General features: G+C 36.7%; 1 protein-coding gene across 2 annotated transcripts; it reads right to left on the reverse strand.

Moving 5' to 3' along the window:
• Nucleotides 1-13,513: 13,513 nt before the first annotated feature.
• On the reverse strand, nucleotides 13,514-18,815 carry LOC131827006 (tigger transposable element-derived protein 1). Of its 2 annotated transcripts, XR_009351849.1 has the most exons (3): nucleotides 17,054-18,815; nucleotides 14,805-14,880; nucleotides 13,514-14,707 (listed from the first exon to the last, which is right to left on the reverse strand). XR_009351849.1 is itself a non-coding variant. In XM_059166838.1 (2 exons), the coding sequence occupies exons 1-2, from the start codon at nucleotides 18,813-18,815 to the stop codon at nucleotides 14,867-14,869; spliced, it is 1,776 nt and encodes a 591-aa protein (XP_059022821.1). In that variant the 3' UTR covers nucleotides 13,514-14,866. The 2 variants fall into 2 exon arrangements, 1 of the variants encoding a protein (XP_059022821.1); XM_059166838.1 differs by having other exon boundaries at nucleotides 13,514-14,880.
• Between the last annotated feature and the right edge of the window lie 969 nt (nucleotides 18,816-19,784).

Raw genomic sequence — 19,784 nt, forward strand, 5'->3', positions numbered from 1 at the left:
GAGTTCCCATATATGCTGTACCCAGTTTACCCCAATGGTAACATTTGCCAAACTATAGTACAATGTCACAACCAGGATATTGAACATTTATGCATCAAGACACAAGATAATTCCAGTTCCAGGAGAAACTATTATGTTGCCCTTTTATAAGCACAGCCACTTCCCTCTGCTGCCAACTTCTTTATCTCTGCCAACCACTAATCTGTTCTGTTTCTATCATTTTGTCATTTTGAGAATGTTATATCAATGAATGCAGTGAGCAACATGTGAGGATTGGCTTTTCACTCAGCATAACCCTCAGGAAGTTCCCCCAGGTTGTCTTGGGTGTCAGCCGTTCATTTCGTTTTATTGCTTCATAGTGTTCCATGGTATGGAAGCACTACCCCCATGGTATGATAGTTCACCATTTGTTCACTGAAGAACATCTAGGTTGTTTCCAGTTTGGGCTATTACAAGTAAAGCTGCACTAAACATTCATGTACAGGTTTTTGTGCTAACCAACATTGTCTTTCTCGAGGAAAATGACCAGGATTATAGTTTCGAGATCTTGCAGTAGTTGCATGTTTAGCTTTTTGAGAAACTGCCAGTGTTTTCCAGAGTGGCTGGACCATATTACAGTTCCACCAGCAACATGTAAGTGATCCAGTTTCTTCACATCCCTGCCAGAATTTATGTGGTCACTTTTTTATTTTAACCATTCCGAAAGGGTTGTAATGATATTTCACTGTGGTTCTAACTTGTACTTCCCTGATGGCTAATGATGTTGAACATCTTATTGTGTGATTATTTACCGTATGTATATCCTCTTCAGTAAATTGTCTCTTTATATCTTTTGCCCATTTTCTAATTTCATGGATTTTTTTCTACTGACTTTTAAGAGTTCTTTATATATTCTGTATACTAGTCTTTTGTTGGGTATATGGTTTGCAAATATTTACTTCTACTCTATAGCTTACCTTTTCAACATTTTTTTTTCCTTTTCAACTTTTTAATAAGGTCTTTCACAGAGTAAAATTTTGAATCTTGATTACATCCAGTTTATAAATTTTTCCTTTTATGAATCTTAAGTTTGGTGTCAAGTCTAAGAACATTTCGCCTAGCTCTAGGTCCCAAAGATTCTCTTCTATTCTAGAATTTCTAGAATTTTTATAGTTAACATTTAAGTTTGTGCTCCATTTTGAATTGATTTTGTTGAAGGTATTACACTACATCAAAGATCATTTTTTAAACTATGGAAATCCAGATATCTAATTGCTCCAGCACAATTTGTTGAAATAGGCTATCTTTCTTTGTTTAAAGTACTTTGTTAAAAGTCAATTAAGTGTTGGGATGCCTGGGTGGCTCAGTTGGTTGAGCAGCTGCCTTTGGCTCAGGTCATAATCCCAGGGTCCTGGGATCGAGTCCTGCATCGGGCTCCTTGCTCGGCGGGGAGCCTGCTTCTCCCTCTGCCTCTGCCTGCCTCTTTGTCTGCCTGTGCTCACTCGCTCTCTCTCCCACTGTCTCTGGCAAATAAATAAATAAAATCTTTAAAAAAAAAAAAGTCAATTAAGTGTGTTTATGTAGGTCTATTTCCAGGGTTCTCTGTTCTTTTTTGTTCCATTGATCAATGTGTCTATCTCTCTGCCAATACCACACAATCTTGATTACTGTTCTATAGTTGTAAGTCTTATGGCTATATGATAAGTACTGCTATCACTATAAAATAAGCACACATTATTCTCTTTCAGAATTGTTGTAGCTATTCTTGTTCTTTGCCTTTCCATATACATTTTAGAGTAATCTTATTTATATCTATAAATATGCTTGCTAAGATTCTGATAAGAATTACACGAAACCTGCATATCAACCTGGGGAAAATTGACATCTTTACTATGGTGAATCTTCCAATCAATGAACGTAGTATATTTCTCCATTTATTTAGATATTCAATTTCTTTCATCTGCATTCTGAGATTTTGAGCATAGAAGTCCTATACATATTTTTTACATTTATGTCTAAGTCTCTCTGTCTCTGTCTCTGTCTGTCTGTCTGTCTCTCTCTCTCTCTTTTTTTTTTTTTTTTGAGTGATTATAAATGGTATTGCCTTTTAAATTTTGGTAACCAAAATTTGGTAACCAAAATTTGGTAACTAGTTCATTGCTAGTATGTAGAAATACAGTTAATTTTATATATTTATCTGGTATGCTACAACCTTGCTGAACTTTAACCTATTCTAGTATTTTTGTAGATTCTTTGGAATTTTTTATGTAGACAGCAGTACTATCTGCAAAATGAAGACTTATTTCTTCTCTATTCTCTGATCTGTAAACATTTTATTTCCTTTTCTTGATTTATTGCACTGTGTAGAAATTGAAGCAATATATTGAAGAAGGGTGGTGAGAATGCACATCCTTGCCTTGTTGCCAATTTTTTAAAAAAGAAGCAGCAGCAGCATGCGGACTTTCACATTAAGTATGTTAGCTATAGATTTTTTGTAGTTCCTCTTTATCAAGTGGAGAAGATCCTCCATTTTTTTTTTTTTTTTTTTCTGGGAGGATGCTGAGTCGGTGTTGAAGTTTGTCAAATACTTTTTCTGCACTGACTGACATGATCATGTGATTTTTCTTCTTTGCCTGGTAATCTGGTGGAATATACTGATTGACTCTCAAATGTTCAACCAGGTTTGCATACCTGAAATAAACCCTACTCCATCATGGTATATAATTCATTTTTTATATAGCTGAATTCTATTTGCTAATATTTTGTCAAGGATTTTTGGATTTATATTTCAGGAGTGATATTGGCTGTAGTTTTCTTTCTTTTTTGTCCACTGTCCTTATCTGGTTTTGGTATGGGACTAATACTAGCTCTATAAGATGAATTGGGAAGTTTTCTCTCCTCTTCTATTTTCTGGAGGAAATTGTGTAGAGTTATTGTTATTCCTTTTTAAACACTCAGTAGAATTCTCCAGTGAAGTTTTATAAGAAAATCTGATCTTGGTGGGGGGGCATCTGGGTGGCTCAATTGGTTAAGCATCCGCCTTTGGCTCAGGTCATGATCCCAGAGTCCTGGGATCAAGTCTGGAAGAGTCTTGCATCAGGCTCAATGCTTCTTCCTCAGCCCAGGGAGTCTGCTTCTCCCTCAATCCTTCCCCTGTCTTGCACTTTTTCTCTCACACATTCTCTTTCTCTCTCACAAAAATAAATTTTAAAATCTTAAAAAAAAAAAAAAAAAGAAAAAGAAAAGAAAGAAAATCTGGTCTGAGAGACTTCTCTTTTCAGCAGCTTTTAAATTGCTAATTCAATTTCCCAAATGGTTTATAGACTTACTCAAATGATCTAGTCATATTGGGAGAGTTGTGGTAGTTTGTGCTTTTCAAGGAGGTGGTCGATTTTGTCTAAGTTGCCAAGTTTATATGTGTAGAGTTGTTCATAGTATCTCTTGTCCTTTTGGTGTCTGCAGTTTGATATTCCATTTAACTCCTGATATTGGTAATTTGTATCTTCTCTCTTTTTTCTTTGTCTTTATAAGTGGTTTGTTAATTTTACCGGTCTTTTAAATTATTGATTTTCTCTATTATTTTTCCGTTTTCAATTTCATTGATTTCTTTTCTTTCATCCTTCTGTTACTTGCACTTATTCTGCTTTTCTTTTTCTAGGTTCTTGAAGTAAGGGCTTAGATTATTGATTTGAGGCTTTTCCTTTTCTCTAACATATGTACTTCATTTCTCCTATAAATTTCCCTTTCAGCACTGTTTTAGTTATGTCTCACACGTTTTTCTATAGTATTAAATTTTTGTTGTCATTGTATGAACTCTGTTCTTTTTTTTTTTTTAACTTATTTTCTCTGTGCTCAGAGTAAGTGATTTTTATCATTCTGTCTTCCAGCACACTGATTCTTCTATTTCCTCCGTTATACGGTTGAGCCCATCTCCTGAGATTTTTATTGTACATATCTCTCAGTTCTAAAATTTCCATTTAGTTATTATTTACACCTTCTATTTTTCTGATGACACTTTCTATTTCTTTGCGGAGGCATTCTAAGTTTTTTCATTTGTTTCAGTTATGTTTATAACTGCTCTCTGAAACACTATTATCATGACTGCTTTAAAATTTATGTCAAATGTTCCATAAATAGTAGTTAATATTATCTTCCTGATCATAACTTAATTATTGATAAATTTTAGAAGAGAACCTCAAAATTTTCTCCCATTATATAGATTTTCCTAATTACAGCTTTTCAGCTTCTTGCACCCTGCACCTTCACTGGAACATACGGTAACTTTGCTCTTCTTGAGTGGCTTCTATTGTCTGTCACCTGTCATTCTGACTTAATTCCTAAACCTGTCTCTTATCCAGCAACTTCCCAACAGCTTCTAGGTCTTTTCATTATTTTCATATATTGCCTACAGTTATACTGAAATCTTACCCCCACAAAATGCACTTACAAACATGAGAAGTGTCTTTAGACATGTTCTGAGCTTTGAACAGTATTTATATATGTAGTACTAAGCATACCCCAGGAGTACTAAGAAACCAATACTTATTAAGAGCATTTGTTGAGAGCATTATTTCTATGCTTACATTAGGTTACAATATATAAGGTTCTTTTTTTTTTTTAAGGTTTTATTTATTTAGAGAGAGAGAGTGAGAGGGCAAGTGCAGAGGAGGGACAGAGAGAGAGGGACAGAGGGAATCTTAAGCAGACTCTGCACTGAATGCAGAACGCTATGGGGGGGCTTGATCTCATGGCACAGATCATAACCTGAGCCAAAATCAAGAATCAGATGCTTAACCAACTGAGCCCATCAGGTGCCCCAATGAAGTTTTGTAAAGAGAAAATCAAGTTCTAACATTAATAACAAGAAACTTTTTTTGTTTGAATATCTGTGTGTTCATTTAACTAATGAATTATGTTGTGCAATTAACATTTTCTCATTTATAGTAAAAATAATTCAAGCGACTATCGTATAGATGGGGGAAGATTGGCATACCTCATGCTATTGACTGGGAGAGGACTGGTATATTCTGTGCTATGGACTAGGGAAGGACTAGTTTACTCTGTGTTACAGAATAAGGGAAAGCTAGTACACTCTGTGTTAGAAGCACATCAGATTGTGTTATCCTGTGATGTGAACATATATTTCACAAAAGCAGAAAACAAGTAAAGTTTCTTTAAAAAGTCCAAAATGACTAAAAGGTTTCTCCTGACCAATTCAGAGTAAGAAAATAATAATATTAGTATAGTACTTTATAACTTAAATATAGTTTTTCATACAATTTAAGTATAGAGCCATTGATTAGGAGAGATGATTATCTAATTAACATATAACAAAAGAGAATGACTTGATGCCTAATTTGTTCTGACCAAAGTATTGCAAAAGGTAGACAGTCCTCGGCTGGTATGAGTGGAGTTGAGCCTCAACTGAACCAAGAGTCTGCAATGTCAAGAAGCTATACACTTGTGGCATGTGGTCAGTTTGGGGTATTATTTATGAACAAGGTCCATAGCTGTCCATCCTTGCTAAATAGGAAAAGACTAAAAACTTGAATTCTAGTAATTTCCCATTTTCTTAACTCTGCTGAAATGGCAATTTACTTCTTAAGTAAAAGTTTTATGAATGATTCTTTTGTCTATAAGAGAAAAGAATTGTAGGGTATATTAGTACTTAAAAAAAAAAAAAAGAGTCTTCTTGACATCTAAGTAAGTGCTTAGCCTATTCTAAGGAGATGGACTGTATAGTGAGAATTTTCACTCCTAGGCTACTAATCATATGAAAATCTAATTTTTTTTATTTGAGTGCCTACTGTTAAGCTGAATCCTATTGTAATAATATTGCAACATCTTTCAACCAAGAAACAAAAGGTTAACATTCAGTTGTTAATTCTCTCAACTTTCTTGCGAGGACAGTTAATAAACAGTCATCCAAGGGATCCATTCCTTCATGGAATAGAAAATATCAGAACTGTTTTTCTTTAAATATTGGGCTTCATTAATATTTTTAATTAATATTTTAAAGGAATAAGGTTCTTTTTGAAAACCATAATAAAATAAGCTGCACATTGGGGAAGGAAGTTTAAAAGCTATGATTTTTGCAGCAACCTCTTTGACATCAGACATAGCAACTTCTTACTAGACACATCTCCAAAGGCAAGGGAAACAAAAGCAAAAATGAATTTTGGGGACTTTTTCAAAATAAAAAGCTTCTGTACAGTGAAGGAAGCTATCAACAAAACTAAAAGGCAACCTTCAGAATGGAAGAAGATATTTACAAATGACATATCTGTTAAAGGGTTAGTATCCAAGATCTGTAAAGAACTTACCAAACTCAAGACCCAAAGAACAATCCAGTTAAGAAATGGGCAGAAGACATGAACAGGCATTTTTTTCCAGAGAAGACATAGAGATCACTAACAGCACTAACAGATACATGAAAAGATGCTCAGCATCACTCATCACCAGGAAAATACAAATCAAAACCACAATGAGATATCATCTCGCCCCTGGCAGAATGGCTAAAATTAATGAAACAGGAAACAATAGGTGTTGTCAAGGATGTGGAGAAAGGGGAACCCTCTTGCACTGTTGGTGGGAATGCAAAGTGGTGCAGCCCCTCTGGGTATGGAGGTTCTGCAGAAAGTTAAAAATAGAACTACCCTACAATCCAGCAATTGCATTACTAGGTATTTACCCAAAGGATAAAAAAGTACTGACTCAAAGGGACATATGCACCCTGATGTTTATAGCAGCATTATCAATGGTCAAATTATGGAAAGACAAATGTCCATTGACTGATGAATAGATGAAGATGTGGTACACACACACACACACACACCCCACACACACAATGGAATATTACTCAGCCATAAAAAGAAATGAAATCTTGCCATTTGCAGTGACATGGATGGGGTTAGAGTCTATTACACTAAGCAAGGTAAGTCAGAGAAAGACAAATACTATATGATTTCACCCATATGTGGAATTTAAGAAATAAAACAGATGAACACAGGGGAAAAAAGAGAGGCAAACTATAAAACAGACTCTTGACTGTAGAGAACAAACTGAGGGTTGCTGGAGGGGAGGTGAGTGTGGGATGGGCTAGATGGGCAATGGGGATTAAGGAGGGCACTTGTCGTGATGAGCACCGGGTGTTATATGTAAGTGATGAATCACTAAATTCTACTCCTGAAACTAATATTACACTCAATGTTAACTAATTAGAATTTAAATTAAAACTTGAAACAAACAAAACTATGACTTTTAGGGACCTTTTCTTACAATGAAAAGAATACACAATTGGTGCCTGTAGACAAAATTTTTCCTGGTGATGATTTCCAGGAAATTGCTTTCTTTAAACTTTTTCATTATTAATTGGTATTGCCATTGTAAGAAGATGCTGGTAAGGAGGAGTTTTTTAATACGTCTTCTTAAGGCTGCTGTTTACTTTAATAGGACCAGGAGTAATTGTGTTCTCAGATCCTTAGAAAATCCTGCCCTTTCAGGCCAAGACTTTTGACAATTTGTCTACTTCTAAGAAAAAGGGCTCCATGGTTCAGGCATTTTAAAATAGTAAACAACCTCACCAGCAGAAGGCTAAGAGATCAATGTGGATAATATCTGATTATTACTTAATGATATTACTTTGATTGCAAGCTCCACAGTGGCAGGAACTTTTGTGTTTTGCTCACTATTGTATCCCCAGTGCCTTGAGCAGTGTCTGGTGTGTGACAGATGACCAATAAATATTTGTTCCATGAGAAAATAGAGTCTACAGGGGAGCCCCTAATATGAAATGAGTTCTTTTTACATGTTGAAAAAGTACTGAGAAAAACTGCTAATGATGTCCCCAAAGTCAGATCGGTCTTATTTGAGGCATGCTGTGAGAGTGCCATACAGCTGAAGATAGTCAATTATTATCTCAGTTTACTTATTTATTTATTTAGTTAGTTAATTGGTTAGTTTAGATGAGGGGGTGGAGGAGGGCAAAGGAAGAAGAGGGAGAATACCAAGCAGACACCCGCTGAGTCTGGAGCCTGACTCAGGACTCTATCTCAAGACCCTGAGATCACAACGTGAGCTGAAACCAAGACTTGGAGGCTTCACTGCACCAGCCAGGCACCTCTATCATACCAGGGCTTTTTTAAAAGTTAAAGGAGAATGTTGTAAATTATACATGAAAAGCTATTATTATGTGAAATCATACATTTTTGAATCCCGGGAAAAATTTATAAATCTTTTTACTCTGAGCACTTATTAAAAGGATACAGCAGAGAAAGCTTTCGTTTACGAAATCATGGCTGATAAAGAGCTAGTTCTTTCAGTGATGGAATTATCAGGTTGTTGGATGGAGAAACATTAGGCATCAGAGAAAAAAACAAATAAACATACTAGCCTTGTACACCATACAAAAGAATTTACTTAGGGGATGGATTACAGTTGTTTAAATGATTGATTAACTTAAAAAGAAAATTCAACTGAGAGAGCTATGTCTAATGATAGGTGGTAATATGAATAATTGCTCTATCCTAGGCAATCAACCCTTTTTGTAAATAACCTGAATAAAGACAGACATGGCATTTTTCCCAAGTTCACAGATTTTATGAAACCAAAAATAACAATGTGGTGGGTGGCAGAATCAGGATCCCAAATGATTTGCAGTGTTTAATATGCTAGATATTCTCTCTTGGATCCTACAGATTTTTTATGTTTTTCTGTTCTGTACCTCAGAAGATTTATATATAAAGACTGTGCCATCTTGGGTTCCAGGGACTTCCTGCTTCCAGCTGAGGCTGGCCAACTGAAGTCACAGGGAAGGGATCGGAGGAGGGGAGGAAAGAGAAGTACAGTATGCATTTCCAGGGCTCCCTCCCCATCAGGCCATTTTGACAATGGCTGTGCACCTCCACCTAAGGCCACTGCTCCCTTCTATTCAGCAGTAACTCTCCATGGCTACAAGTTTTCCAATGTTCTGGTAACTTCTCTTAACCACTCCACTTTCTGTCCAAGAGGTTGCAATGGCTGTCTACTATTGCTAGATTCAAGGTGCTTTTCCATCTCCTGAATGTTCCCTCTGTCTACACCTTTGTAAATTGACCCTTTATTAAATTATCTTTAATTCCTTTTTGAGTAAGCCATCTCCCCCCAACCCTGCAAGTTTTCAATTCTACTTGGGGTGGGCGGGGGCAAAAACATGCAAGATGGAGATGTGAAAAAAAAGCAGGATCAAAAAAATTATAATTACAGGTGCAATATGAGACTCCAAGTAATGTGATGTGGCTCCTGAAAAGCATTTAACTTAGAGTTATCCTAGTGCATCTATCGGTGACCAAAACAAGAAAAGTCATACTCACATATACCTGGTTCTGCTGTTCTGTACTCTACTCTGCCACTGATCTATTTGTCTTTTTTTGTGTGAAAATCACACTATCGAATGATGTTAATTACTACAGGGGGGCATTTGGAGTTTGTTTTTAATGATAGGGATAGAGGAAATGCTCCTATATTCTCAGTAGCTATCTGCTTCACCAGGCAAAGCACTTACATCCCTGTTTTAACTAGTGGCTAAAGGCCTCCACTGCTATTCTTCAGCAAAAGTAGGGATGGCCGGGGCGCCTGGGTGGCTCAGTGGGTTAAAGCCTCTGCCTTCGGCTCAGGTCATGATCTCAGGGTCCTGGGATCGAGTCCCACATCGGGCTCCCTGCTCAATGGGGAGTCTGCTTCCTCCTCTCTCTCTCTCTCTCTCTCTCTCTCTCTGCCTGCCTGCTTGTGATCTCTCTCTCTGTCAAATAAATACATTTTTTAAAAAAGAAGAAAAAAAAGTAGGGATGGCCAAATGCCAAATGCCCAACTCACCTCCCAGCCCATACCAACACACTCTCCCCAGAAAATACCATTCATAGTCTCAGCTTGGAGCAGTTCTGGAATGATTCCATCTCCATAGAAGACCTAAGTATACATGATTTGTGGCTCCTTTTATCCTTACTTAGAAATTACTCAAAATTTCTACTCCACTGGTGATAGTGTTTCTTGTTTTCCTGTGCTCTTGAAAACTTATGTATTTATCTTTCTAGTCAATTCTAAGGAAGTAGGTTTATCAGATGAAGCTGCCACCTGGATCCAACCCCAGTAACTATTACACTTTTACTACTTTAATAATAGTAACTAATACTTATTGAGAACAATGTGCCAGGTACTGTGCTAAAAGATTAGCTTATATTATCTCCATCTTTGAAACAACTTAATGAAGAGGACTGGAGATGTTAACTTACCCATGTAAGCAATGGAGTAGAAATTCAAATTAAGACAATCTGACTTCAGAGCTCCGGCTCTTATTTCAGAAAAAAATACATTTGCTTTTATAGAAAGTATATATACACAAATCCCTAGTGGCAAGACATTATGTTTTCATTTACCCCTCAGAGTTCATGAAGTTGCACAGCAGTAATTACAATGATTATTAAGTAATTCACAAATTTATGAGAATTGAACTACTGAAAGAGAATGGGAGCTTGGAGAGTGCAAGCAATGGGACACATTTCTTGCCCTGCTGACATGCAAGTGGAAGAGTGGGTTAAAAAAAACAGGAATAAAAGCAGATTGTATTATTTATGGTTTTTTAAATATTTTATTTATCTATTTGACAGACAGAGATCACAAGTAGGCAGAGAGAGAGAGAGAAGAGGAAGCAGGCTCCCCACTGAGCAGAGAGCCCAATGCAGGGCTCAATACCAGGACCCTGGGATCATGCCCTGAGCCTAAGGCAGAGGCTTTTACCCACTGAGCCACCCAGGTGCCCTTATGTACTTTTTTAACCAAAGAATTCATCATTCTGTAGATAATAAGCATTAACAAAATCAGGCTATATATTCTTACATTGGACACCATTTATATTGATAGAATTAAACCCTCAAAAATATTCCAACATTAATTACAATCTGAGCTGTTATTATGATAATCTGTATGATTGTAACATAACCTGAACTGCTGTTAAAATACTTCACAAGAACCATTACTAAAATAATTGACTGCACACTATAGGCTGAATCAGCCTGGATCCAATCAGTAGAGATAAACCACACACTAATTTCAACAGGGAAAGTTTAATAAAGGTTTATTAACTAAAACAGGATTAGAGTAATGATGGATTGTTTAGAAAGTCTACACAACATAGGAATAGCAGATATAAAGAGCAGTAACCACCCCTGGGGCTCAGAGTTCAAGGAAGAACACTCCTCAGGGTTGCAGTCTGAATCTTGTTGCAGAGTGAAGCCATAGCTCATTGGATGGCGGAGATAGTGCTGTGATATTGACTGGTACAACTTGCTGGGAGGTCACCCTCTAGGATGCCAGGTAAAGCTGTTGACAGGGAGATGTCTCACCACATGCACTACTATAAAACCACCACAGTGAGTTATATGGGAAGGCTCCTGGTCACCGGGTGTTACAGGAGCCAACCGCACAATACCAGATGGAGAAACTTCGAGCACCGTAGGAGTCTCCCTGTACTCCCAGAGAATGGTCTGGAATGCAAGAGGCTACCCTGGGAGCAGACCAGACCTTCCTCCTGAAAGGTCTCTCTAACACAGTGCCTTCCACTGACAAAATTCAGCATCATACCAGTGGTCAAAGGAAAAAAAAAAATCCTTCGGTGGTCCATTCTCCTTTTTGCAGAAGCAATGAAGGGTGGGTTTAGAGCTGAGAGACAGTAGATTGATAACTGGCACTTAAACCATTGTTTCCGTATCATGAGTGAATGCAAAATACCATATATTGAATACGCTTGCTAATGACCTGATTTCTAAATCATTTTGGGAAAAGACTTTACCCTAGGTAAAAGGCATTCACATTTGCTGCTGCTCAGAGTCCCATGTGGATCATGTTTCAGACCTATCATTCCAAACTGTCATCCTCAAGTACTATCAGATGTTGCTACTGATGCACGGTGTGGCCCATTTGCCAGACCTTGACTCGAAACCTGCAGTGGCTGGTATTAAACTACCACAACAACATGCATTACATGAAAGTCTACACAACATAGGAATATGTCCTTCCTCCCGCCCTTTCTTCTAACAAGCAATTTTTGAAAGACTACAGTGGAATACACACTGGTATAAACAACATAGTAAAAATCTCTGCCCTGTTCAGGAGCCCAAGTTTTGATGGGAAAAACAACAAATTAAAATATATATAGAATGTTGGTAATAATTAGGGCATGCAGTAAATAAAACAGGAAAGGGAGATAAAAATATTAAGAATGGGGCAATTTCATCTGTACCCCAATGTTTATAGCAGCAATGGCCACAGTCGCCAAACTGTGGAAAGAACCAAGATGCCCTTCAACCGACGAATGGGTAAGATGTGGTCCATATACACTATGGAGTATTATGCCTCCATCAGAAAGGATGAATACCCAACTTTTATATCAACAAGGACGGGACTGCAAGAGATTATGCTGAGTGAAATAAGTCAAGCAGAAAGAGTCAATTATCATATGGTTTAACTTATTTGTGGAGCAAAACAAATAGCATGGAGGACAAGGGGAGATGAAGAGGAGAAGGGAGTTGAGGGAAATTGGAAGGGGAGGTGAACCATGAGAGACTATGGACTCTGAAAAACAACCTGAGGGTTTTGAAGGGGCAGGGGTGGGGGAGGTTGGGGGAACCAGGTGGTGGGTATTAGGGAGGGCACGTATTGCATGGAGCACTGGGTGTGCTGCAAAAACAACGAATACTGTTACGCTGAAAAGAAATTAAAAAAAAAAAAAAAAGGAAGGGGGTTAATTTTGAGTAAGATGGTCAGAGAAGGCTTAGTAAGAGTTAACACAAGCACAGATCTGATGTTTCTGGGCAGAAAAGTATTATAGGTAGAGGGAAATGCTGGTAATGTTGTGGAGTCTTGATTATGCATTTTCTAGCAACAGCAGAGGCTGGTGTGGTTGAAGCAGTTACGGAGAAAGCAGCAGCAATGAGGTCAGAGAATAATGGGTGAACATGGGAAGTAGGAGCCAGACTGTGTCCAAATAATCTCAATGCTGTCTAGAATATTCAGTAGTTTGAGTAATTTAGCATATTCTCTTGATTTAAAATACTAGAATGTTTTATTGAATTCTGTCATTTCATCCACAGTAATGTCAATTATTTTTTTTTAAAGATTTTATTTATTTGACAGAGAGAGATCACAGTAGACAGAGAGGCAGGCAGAGAGAGAGAGAGAGAGGGAAGCAGGCTCCCTGCTGAGCAGAGAGCCGGATGCGGGACTTGATCCCAGGACCCTGAGATCATGACCTGAGCCGAAGGCAGCGGCTTAACCACTGAGCCACCCAGGCACCCAGTAATGTCAATTATAAAATCTTACTTTACTTTTTCAATTCTTGAAGCAACTGCCACAACAAATCTCCACAGGCCTTTAACTAACTTATATTCCAAAATGTATGATTTTGTGTCCTGCCAACAGGTTTAACCCAGAATTTGACAACAAATAGGTAGTAAATCTTTTAAAATAACCTCAAAGAAATACATATATTAATAGCAGAAAATAGTAAATATATTATTTTTTATTAAAGTATATCAATACCTAGAAACAATAAAGGGTACATTATAAATACAGATACAAAATAAGTAGGTCAAAGAGTCACTTGAAATAGAAAACTTTTTAAGTTATTCTTAAAAGTATATCAATGGAAAAAAACATAAATTTGTTAACTTTAAATGCCCCTATATGTACTGTAAGAATATATAACTTTAAGATCTTCTTGTTTAAATTCTTAAATAACTAGAGTGACTAAATATGTTCAGGATCCTTTGGGCACAAAAATTATTTAGACTCACCTAACAAACCAAATACAGTTGACCTTTGAAAAAAATGAGTTTCGACTACATGGGCCCTTTTACATGCAGACTTTTTTGCAGTCCAGTACCATAAATTTATTTTCTCTTCACTATAATTTTAATATTTTTTCTCTAGATTACTTTATTAGAATACAGTACATAATGTATCACCTATTTACCTTATTGGTAATACAGCTTCCGGTCGACTGTAGGCTATCAGTAGTTAAGTTTTGGGGGAGACAAAAGTTATACATTGATTTTGGGGAGAGTTTGGGGGAGTCAAAAGTTAGACGTGAAAAAAAAAAGTTATACATGGATTTTGGGGGGAGTCTGGAGGAGTCAAAAGTTATACATGGAGTTTTGACTATGTGGAGATTTGATGCCCCTAACCTGTAATTCATTATGCTGTATTTCTGTTCTTTTACAATTTTGCTCATAAAGGTGTTAATTCATTAATTCAGAGTAATACTGTAAAACAATACTCTGACTTGTATTTGCTACATTTTGAATATTTGGAGAAGTTACTTTTGAGGGGGACTTTATATATTTGAACCATTTGAGTTACTAATAATCACACTGACAAATTCAGAAAATTTCCCCACCACCACTGAAATTATCCATCAGAATCACAGTAAGTTCCCTATGTCACATGCAAAAATACCTTCCAAGTTCTATATCCATATATTTCAATCAGGTTCAAAAGGGAAGAAGGGATGCAAAAGTAAAACTATAATAACAATTTTAAATACCATACTCCATTTTCCCTGAAATTTTTGTCTTTGAGTTAGTATAATGGTCTAAATTTTGCCCCCCCCCAAAAAACTAAGAAAAATATTTCTTCGGTCTTCCAAAAATTTAAATACTTCTTGGATTTTCAACTCAAATTATATGTAATCACAAACCTATAATAAAGCACAAGGTTAGCAAAACATTAAAAAAAATATTAACCTCAAATAAATATAATTTTATCTTATGTTATAGTACCTTTATTCTACTCACTTTTTTTAGCTTGCTAAGAAGACTCGAGATTTCTTTTCAATGTTTAAAAGCAACTGATATTTTCATTTCCTCTTCCCTTTAAAAATGGTAGAAAAATCTATTTTAAAATAGAGGCAAAAGCTCCTTGAAACATTTTTCCTCGCCTCAAAACAGACCTATATTTGGTATATATATATTTTTTACATTTTTAAAAAAATATTTTTTATTTGTTTATTTTGAGAGAGAGAGAGAGATAGAGTGAGAGAGAGGATGAGAGGGGAGGTCAGAGGGAGAAGCAGACTCCCCATGGAGCTGGGAGCCCAATGTGGGACTCAATCCCAGGGCTCTGGGACGATGACCTGAGCCAAACGCAGTTGCCCAACCAACTGAGCCACCCAGGCGCCCTTTTTTTACATTTTTAAAATGAAAGAGGATCAAAATTAAACAATTTTCTTTTTATAACTAGGTCTGACAGAGTGACATATCCATGGGACACACAAGAAAAATACTGTGTGTGTAATTTTTATACGTATATATATACATATGTGTGTATATATATATATGACACACCATTGCCTTATATAGTACCCCTAATTTAAAAGACTGCATTAAATTCACTTATCTATTTATCTATTTTAGATAAGCAATTACTGTCATTTAAGATAAAACAATACTGATGTTCAAAGTACTTCTGTAGATGATACGGAAGATAAGTGTTTGCCCCATAACCAGATAACTACAGGCAACAACTAAGCACACAAACCAGAAACATAAATAATATACTATTCATTATGAACAAGCTCTAGTCAGGCTTCATATCATATTTAATGGCTAAAAACTAAAAAGCACCTAGCAGAAGAAATAAATGCTTTCATGTGAATAAAAAAGGTTCACTTAGCAAACCCTCAGCAATACTAACCATAAAGACAACATTACACATCAGCCTCTTAAGATTCTTAAGATTCTATCTCCTTGGTCTGCTTCAAAGAGCTCACTATAGGTTGATTACATACATTTATGCTACTTCTCAAGAGAAGCAAAGTTCATAGCTTTGCATGTGATGGCATCCTTGACAGGATGACAGGATGTCTCAAATACATAGAGGTACTCAATGTGCACTTTCCAACTTACACATAGGAATATGCTTGCTTTCTATAATGTGTATTTAAGAAGAGCTCAAGACTTTCTTAATAAAATCTAGATGGCAATGAAATTTTCTAAGTCATGAAAGACTATCTGAAAGCTATTAAATAAATTCTATCTTAATTACTGTAATTTTAAGTACACCTTATTCTGAAGAATTCAAATAATATCTTTAAGCAAATTTATAATGTACAGAGTTTAGCCTTGCCAATATGGAAACTTAATTTAAAAAAGAGAGAAAGAAAAGAAAACTATTCAAAGCCTCTAGCCAGAGATAAAATTGTAAATCATTTTAGGCTTTCTAACAAAGTATTTAAATTTTCATACAAAACCATAACTCTTCTTTCCTTAAAAATATATTCTCTAGTAGAATACCAAACTAGAAAAGAGAGCTGAATAAATCATACCTAAAGCATGATCTTTCAGTGTAAAATATTTTCCCACAGATCCAAGGAGACCAAAAACTATGACATATAACCCAAAAACAGAAGCCTAGGGACCCAGGATATGAAAAACATAAGAGGGGCGCCTGGGTGGCTCAGTGGGTTGAGCCGCTGCCTTCGGCTCAGGTCATAGGGTCCTGGGATCGAGTCCCGCATCGGGCTCTCTGCTCAGCAGGGAGCCTGCTTCCCTCTCTCTCTCCCTGCCTCTCTACCTGTGATCTCTCTCTGTCGAATAAATAAATAAAATCTTTAAAAAAAAAAAAAACATAAGAGACCACCAGATCACCAAAGGAAGCATAAGCTCACATCACATAAGACAGAACATCTATACAAAAGTTGTAAAAATAAAAAATAAATACAGGCCATAGAATTAAGTTAAAAGTGAAAAGTCAGTACATTTTCATGAAAGGATATAAAAACTTTGTGAATACTGTAACCACTATGTAAATACAGGCCTATACCAGAGATACTGTGGGTTCAGTTCCAGACCACTACAATAAAGCAAATATTGCAACAGTAAGTCAAATGAATTTTGTGGCTTCCCAGTACATGTAAAAATTACATTTATACTACACAGTAGTCTATTAAGTGTGCAATAGCATATTTTAAAGAAATAATGTCTATATCTCAACTTAAAAATATTTAAATTAATTAAAAAAATTTTTATTGCTAAAAAATGCTAACCATCATCCGAGCTTTCAGAAAGCCTTAATTTTTTTGCTGGTGGAGGGTCTTGCCTTGATGTTGATGGTTGCTGACTGATCAAGGTGGTGGTTGCTGAAGGTTGCGGTGGTTGTGGCCATTTCTTAAAATAAGACAATAATGAAATTTGCCTCACTGATGGACTCTTCCTTTCACGAACAATGTCTCTGTAACATGAGATACTGTTTGACAGCATTTTACACACAGAAGAACTTCTTTCAAAATTAGCGTCAATCCTCTCAAAGCCTGCTGCTGCTTTATCAACTAAGTTTATGTAGTATTCTAAATCCTTTGTTGTCATTTCAACAATCTTTACATCATCTTCACCAGGAGTAGATTCCATTTCAAGAAACCACTTTCTCTGCTCACCCATGGGAAGCAATTCCTCATCCATTATAGTTTTATCATGAGATTGCAGCAATTCAGTCACATCTTCAGGCTCCACATCCAATTCTAATTCTTTTGCTATGTTTACCACATCTGCAGTTACTTCCTCCACTGAAGTCTTGAACCCCTCAAAGTCAACCATGAGGGCTGGAATCAAATTCTTCCAAACTCCAGTTAATGTTGACATTTTGACCTCTTCCCATGAATCACGAATGTTCTTAATGGCATCCAGAATAGTGAATCTTTTCCAGAAGGCTTTCAGTTTACTTTGCCCAGATCCATCAGAGGAATCACTATCTACGGCAGCTATAGCCTTACGAAATGTATTTCTTAAATAATAAGACTTGAAGGTTGAAATGACTCCTTGGTCCATGGGTTGCAGAGCAGGTATGAAAACAACATTAATCTCACTGTACATCTCCATCAGAGCTCTTGGGTGACCAGGGGCATTGTCAATGAGCAGTAATATTTTGAAAGCAATTTTTTTTTCTGAGCAGTAGGTCTCAACTGTGGGCTTAAAATATTCAGTAAACCATGTTGTAAACAGATGTGCTGTCATGCAGGCTCTGTTATTCCATTTATAGAGTACAGGCAGAGTAGATTTAGCATAATTCTTAAGAGCCCTAGGATTTTCAGAATGGTAAATGAGCATTGGCTTCAACTTAAAGTCACCAGCTGCATTAGCTCCTAACAAGAGAGTCAGCCTGTCCTTTGAAGCTTTGAAGCCAGGCATTGACCTCTCCTCTCTAGCTATGAAAGTCCTAGATGGCATCTTTTTCCAATATAAGGCTGTTTCATCTACATTGAAAATCTGTTGCTTAGTGTAGCCACCTTCATTAATTATCCTAGCTAGATCTTCTGGATAACTTGCTGCAGCTTCTACATTAGCAGTTGCTACTTCACCCTGCACTTTCATGTTATAGAGACGGCTTCTTTCCTTAAACCTCATGAACCAACCTCTGCTAGCTTCAAACTTTTCTTCTGCAGCCTCCTCACCCCTCTCAGCCTTCATAGAATTGAAGAGAGTTAGGGCCTTGCTCTGGATTAGGCTTTGGCTCAAGGGAATGTTGTGGCTGGTTTGATCTTCTATCCAAACCACTAAAACTTTCTCCATATCAGCAATAAGGCTGTTTCGCTTTCTTATCATTCTTGTGTTCACTGGAGTACCACTTTTAATTTCCTTCAAGAACTTATCCTTTGCATTTACAACTTGGCTGACTGTTTGACGCAAGAGGCCTAGCTTCCGACCTATCTCTGCTTTTGACATACCTTCCTCACTAAGCTTAATCATTTCTAGCTTTTGATTTAAAGTGAGAGACATGCGACTCTTCCTTTCACTTGCACACTTAGAGGCCATTGTAGGATTATTAATTGGCCTAATTTCAATATTGTTGTGTCTCAGGGAGTAGAGAGGCCCGAGGAGAGGGAGGGATGGAGGAAGGGCCAACTGGTAGAACAGTCACAACACATGTAGTATTTATCAATTAAGTTCACTGTTACTGGGTCTGGTTCGTGGCACCCCAAAATAATTACAATAGTAACATCAAAGATCACTGATCACAGATCACCATAACAAATACAACTATAATGAACAAGTTTAAAAGACTGAAAATTATCAAAATGTGACACAGAGACACTAAGTGAGCAAATGCTCTCATTAAAAATGGTGCCGACAGACTTCTTTGATGCAGAAGTACCACTTTTGATTTGTAAAACACACATCTGCGAAGCACAATGAAGTAAAGTTCAATAAAACAAGGTATACTATATCTGTATAGTATACCTATACTGTATTAACCTGCAGATTTGGGTTATCTCTTTTGGGAGGTTTAAGGTATTAATTTTTAATCTCAAATTCTTTACAAAGAAATTTACCTCCCTCTGAAATAGTAAGTCAGGTAGTACTTCAAATTTCTTCCTTCATGGAAACAGTTACTGCAATAGAAAAATCTTTTCATGCTCTAATAAAGATTTTGAATGTAAATCTTTTTTTTCTACAGAAATCAATTATTGGTAATATATCTTCTTCTCTTAGCAAATTAAAGAACTGTTGAATCACATATTTAATACCAAAGAAAACATGATATAATTTAAAAATGTGTTTATACACCAGCTCAAGACACTCAATTAACATCCATTTCCACTTGAAAAACACAAGACAAAAGGAAGTTTTTCTGTCTACTCTTCAAAAAAGGGGACAGGTGGGGCGCCTGGGTGGCTCAGTGGATTAAGCCACTGCCTTCGGCTCAGGTCATGATCTCGGTGTCCTGGGATCGAGCCCCGCATCGGGCTCTTTGCTCAGCGGGAGCCTGCTTCTCTCTCTCTC

The sequence above is a fragment of the Mustela lutreola genome, chromosome 3 (genome assembly GCF_030435805.1).
Source record: "Mustela lutreola isolate mMusLut2 chromosome 3, mMusLut2.pri, whole genome shotgun sequence".
Classification (NCBI taxonomy): Eukaryota; Metazoa; Chordata; class Mammalia; order Carnivora; family Mustelidae; genus Mustela; species Mustela lutreola.

Bases quoted from the DNA above. Each gene is read 5' to 3' on its own strand.
- LOC131827006 (XM_059166838.1), bottom strand. From the start codon at position 18,815: ATGGCCTCTAAGTGTGCAAGTGAAAGGAAGAGTCGCATGTCTCTCACT.